General features: G+C 43.3%; 1 protein-coding gene across 1 annotated transcript; it reads left to right on the top strand.

Annotated features, from left to right (window-relative positions):
• Nucleotides 1-2429: 2429 nt before the first annotated feature.
• FSUBG_10219 (amino-acid oxidase) lies at nt 2430-4040 on the top strand (the record flags this gene model as incomplete). Its single annotated transcript, XM_036674774.1, has 3 exons — nt 2430-2436; nt 2500-3586; nt 3650-4040. 3 exons carry the CDS (start codon nt 2430-2432, stop codon nt 4038-4040), a joined length of 1485 nt encoding a protein of 494 aa, XP_036534294.1.
• Nucleotides 4041-5260: the final 1220 nt, after the last annotated feature.

The raw sequence follows: 5260 nt of genomic DNA, 5'->3' as shown, positions 1-5260 counted from the left end.
AGAAAATACACTTCGGGTTTAACACAATGGGAAAGAAAGGGAAGGCTTTTTATTAAACAAGGATCTATCTCTGAAGACCTTATAGCAGTACCCCCTAAAATGTCCAATTCGCAGACCACCAAGCTCATTCTTAATGCCTTCCTGATAGCAGATCCGCGAGTGGCTGACTGACCTACCTAGCATCCGAGCGGGAAGTGGGCCTGGATAGAGGAATTTATTTGTATAAAGTGTTATGTCGAGATAAACACTACCTCTGCCAGTTATCTATTCAAGGATGCTTGGTGGCGTTGGAGGAACTTCTGTCGTATGGTGCAGGAACAAAAGCCGCATGTCCTAGTTCTATATATCTACAAATCATCGACATGCAGCTGATACCGGACGAACTTCATTGACTAACCGGACACCAATAAATAATCTGGACATATGTCTAGGCTAATTGTTCGACTTTTAATCGAGACCTGCTTGTTAAAATCTCGGACTAGATATAAACGATTTGATATGTCTAAAATTTGTCATTTCTGCACTTGTTGGCAATACTCCTAAAAAGAAGCAGATTATAAGTACATTTAGTAAGTATTATTAGTAAAGCTATAGCACAACAGGACACGACACGACATAACATACTACGACATAGCACGGCACGGCACAGCACGGCACAGTGATATGCATGTCGCACAAGAGTGACGCCAATATTCAGAATCCCTGCACACCTCACGGAAACGTACGTCATTTACTTTAGCGTAACTCTAGCAATTCACTTCTAGCTGTAAAGTATTATGCTGGTAGGCGTGAAAGGTATAATATTTAGCAAGTTAAAGTGTCGCGTCTCTTATCAGTGAATAAGGAGTCTTGGGCATATACAATCATATAGACCCTGTTGGTAGCTGGTGAGCTCATGTTCTTTCTTGTGCAAGTATAGCTATATACACTTAAGGTGAAGATCGATTAGACCCTTCACAGATTGGAATGCCTTCTGTGATAGAAAAACACTGGAGAATCTTAAAGCAGAGGTTTCTATTAATAAGCTTTCATACTATTGCGATTGGCTATTCCCAAGAAGTCTACCAGCTGCAGGTCATGACTCATCTCAACTGAATTATTTGGATTCAACATTATAATACCATAGTCGAAACTCGCTTTGGCTGAAAAGTTCGAGCCCCCTCAGAAAAAAAGACGGCGACGAAGAAGTCGTTTACTAGTCAAAATAGTCATGATGAGCATATGCATCTGACGCGAAACTCTCATCAACCATTTGACGCCCTGTAACATATCGTGGATAGAGGTTTTGACCCAAAGTTAGGAAGCTACTTCGCTCCCGAGCACTGAAAAAATCGAATACCAGCAATATATACCTAATCAAGTGATTGAACTATCATGGCCGATATAGTGGCCTATCCTAACTCGGGAGCTTTCCGTAAGTTGACCAGTCTTCCTGCGTCCTTTACCAAACCCATACATTACAATTACTACCATTTAAAGCTCGACGAGACACTTTAATTTTGAACGGTGCTTTATTATACTATTAGAAATTCAGTAAAGTCTAAGGATAGAAATGGAGGTATTCGGCAAGTTATTGAGAGATATGGGTAGCTTTGCATCGAAACATCCATACTTCAACAATCAGAAAAAGGGAGACATCGAGAAAACAAACAATTAACGGGGTAACTTCTCCATGAGAAAGGTAGATGAATGGCCTCAGGCTAGCTGCAGCGTATGGCTATGGAGCAGTCGTTAAGTTGTTGCTTGACATTCTCGATCCCGACCTGGATGTCAAAGATGAGGATGGCCCGACACCCCTATCATGGGCGGTGAGGAATGGACAAAGGACAATCGTCAAGTTAATTTTCTTCACTGGAAAGGCCGACCCAAAAATCAGAGACATTGACGGACGGATGCTGTTATCACTGGTCGTAGAGAAAGTGGATGAGGTAATCCCGTGCCGTGCCGTGCCGTGCCGTGCCGTGTCGCTTTTGCTGATGTCATTATGCCACTCTTGATCTACTGATCCTGTATGATCGCTTAATCACACACGGCCACATGATAGACTTCATGTGTCTTGTCACGAAAGCTCAATAGAGCACACACCAATAAGACAGAGGAAAAACTGTCTTGACCCTTAACATAGGTCACTAAGCGATTTATCGGTACGCCATGGCACACAACAGTAGCCGTCATCATGTTTGCGTGCTACTTGCTACTAACAATGCTTCTGGTCGACTGAGAAAGGGACGAGACCCGGCAAGTAATATTTTATGTATATATCTACGCAGGAATACGCTTTCCACATCATACATCTCTCTTCAAATTCATTTCCTACGCAAGTACATTCACTGGTTGCTGTCATCACCGATCAGTATTACTTTCATCAGAAAAGTACTTGTCTGTGCAACATTGGCCAGAGACTTGAGAACTCAGCGATTACATTAAACATGAACGGTCAGTTCAATCGTCCTTTATGATGCAGTTGAAGGACGGAAAACTAAACTGTTTACTTCATAGGCCATAACATTGGTATCGTTGGTGCGGGCGTCGCTGGGTTGTATTCTGCACTTCTCCTACAGGAAAAGGGATACACGGTGAAAATCTTTGAAGCCGCTGACCGAGTGGGTGGCCGCGTTAAAACGCACCACTTCACGACGGACGAAAACCAGTATTATGAGGCGGGCGCAATGCGAATTCCCGTTACAAAATTACAGGACACAATCTTTTCACTTATTAGATATGTCAACAGTCATGAAAGACTTCCGCAAACAATGGCCATCCGATTGATTGACTATATTTGTCATCACGAAGGAAACTATTCATATTTTGGATCTGCAATGTCTCGACTTCCGGTAAAAGATGTCACGCCCGCCAACGCAGGTTGGATAGATGTCCCTGAGCCGTATCGAAACAGGAGTGCCGGGGACCTACTGGACAGCGCACTTCAGGAACTGACTAAAGGCCTTGATAATGATTTCAATGACAGAATTGAATGGATTATCAAGAACCACGACCAATGTACCCTCCGGTGCTATCTGATAGAGCACAAGAACTGGCCGCCTTCTGTTGTCTCCTTTCTTGAAACAACGCTTTTTTACCCTAATGCATTTTCTTGCAGTATCGTCGATGTATGCATAAAGAATGTGCATTTTAGCTCAGAAAGCTGGAAAACGATAGACCAAGGAATGAGCCGCTTGACTGATGCGATGGCCTATCTAGTTGGACACGAGAATATCACTCTTGAGGCTAATGTAACAGAGCTTATCAACAGTGATAACCAAAGAGTTGCCGTTAAAGCTCAATGTTCTGATAGGGTTATCAGCGCGGAATTTGATCGGGTCATACTGGCTATACCACCACCTGCACTGAGATCAATAACTAGTAGGCCACGCTGGTCAACCAGAAAACAGTTGGCCATACGTTCACTGATTATGGAACCGGCATACAAAATTGGACTGCGCTTCAAAACTAGATTTTGGGAGCAGTTATCGTCCGGAGGTAGCATGGGTGGACAAAGTGAAACTGACCTCCCTATTAGACTTCTCATGTATCCATCTTATGGTATAGGGACCGGCGGGCCAGGCGTGTTGATTATTTACCCGTGGTCAGTGAGAATACTCCCAGTGCAAGATTAGCTACAACTCAAGACTAATTCTTAACTTGTTAGGTTTACGGATGGCCAAAGCTGGGTCTCCCTCACTGCGGAGCAGCGTCAGGGACTTGCTCTAGATTTTATTGCAGAGGTATATCAGGACCAATGTGATCGGTACGGTAATAGGATTGATGTTCACAAGCAATTCATCGAGGCATCAGAAATCTTATGGTCTGAGTCAACAGGAAGTGGATTGACAGCGCCTCGACCAGGGCACCTATCAACTCACCTGGAATGGGCCAGGAATGCTGAGAATAACATCTTCTTTGCCGGTGGCCATCTGTCTTACCACTATGACTGGATTCTGGGTGCTGCGCTGTCGGCAGTACAGGTAGTCAAGGACATACTACAAGCAGATGTACAACCTTTGAGTGATGTGTCCATGGATCAAAAGTCAAGGTCATAGGGTTACAGGTGGGGAAGTACTCTTGATGAAAAGGTTGCTGCTTCCGCAGTTGTTTTAGTGTCACTTGATTATAGCAAGGCAGTTCCTTATGCACAACGACGCGTTTTTATCACTTCTTCTTCGTCATTGAAAACGACGTTCAGCTTGATTTCAATTTTTTACCATTGTTTCTTTTTGCTTTGTTGTTTATTTACACTGATGCGAGGTATGTTTGTTGCATTTGAGAGTTGTGGCAGAGAGCTTGAACTAGCACAGGTCATTAAGTGCTCACAAAATAGAAGACTGGGGCTGCAGATCTGTCCAAGCCCAATGCAGAGGTGTCTCACGTCATGGCTTAGGTGGTCAAGTATTCCTTGTTCAGCCTGTGTCAGAAGTTGGTCGTGGAATCAAAGTGATGTATTAGGCATTGTATCCCTCTCGCTTCTCTTTGTTAGAAACTATATTAATGTTCCTTATTAAGTAAGCTCCATTGAAACATATTTATTGTCTCTACTATAAGCTATTCCTGCGACTTGGTGCTTTCTTTCTCTTCCAGCTTGATCTTACTTGCTTTAGCTTCATCTCTCTTATGCTTCTTCTCTTTGATCTTCCTTGCAAGGGCATACGCTGGTTCTGAGGCTACATAACAGGGAAAAAGACACGGATCACTAATTGCAGCTTCCCCCTCTCCTGTCGCGTCGTTCATCCCGGGGTCTTTGCTAGTGAAGGGCAAGGGGTGCGGTCGAAAATTAGACATAGTTAAACTTTTTATAATAGATGTGCTATATGACAGTCAGATCTTGTTATCATGGGTAGAAGACATAGAAAGAGTTCCATTACTTACCTGAGCGTCTTGTCGCACGGTTACTGCCTATTAAATGACTTAAAACCCAACGGATTTGGCAATAATCCTATTGTGTATAATGCCGCAGAATGATCAAAGGAACCAGATTCAGATCCAGGCACTGTTGATTATTTATATTGCGAACTTATGCTTTACGTATTTACGTTATACATCATCCTGCATGCTAATGGTAAGCGATGGCGTTTGATGAGCCAGTGAAAACAGATTGGCCCCCAATTTCCTGATTGCCAAACCCAATTGGGATTGTAGGGCCTACTACCTTAAGTTCTACAAATCGAACTAATAAGCATAATCAGAAAGCAATGGGAGAAATAGAAGTGAACGGGACCGTTACATAGGGGCTGGGTTAGCAAATCGATAATAGTTCCAGCCTTGA

The sequence above is a fragment of the Fusarium subglutinans genome (assembly GCF_013396075.1).
Source record: "Fusarium subglutinans strain NRRL 66333 chromosome Unknown NRRL66333_c0000173, whole genome shotgun sequence".
Classification (NCBI taxonomy): domain Eukaryota; kingdom Fungi; phylum Ascomycota; class Sordariomycetes; order Hypocreales; family Nectriaceae; genus Fusarium; species Fusarium subglutinans.
This window is presented reverse-complemented; position numbering and strand designations above follow the sequence as displayed.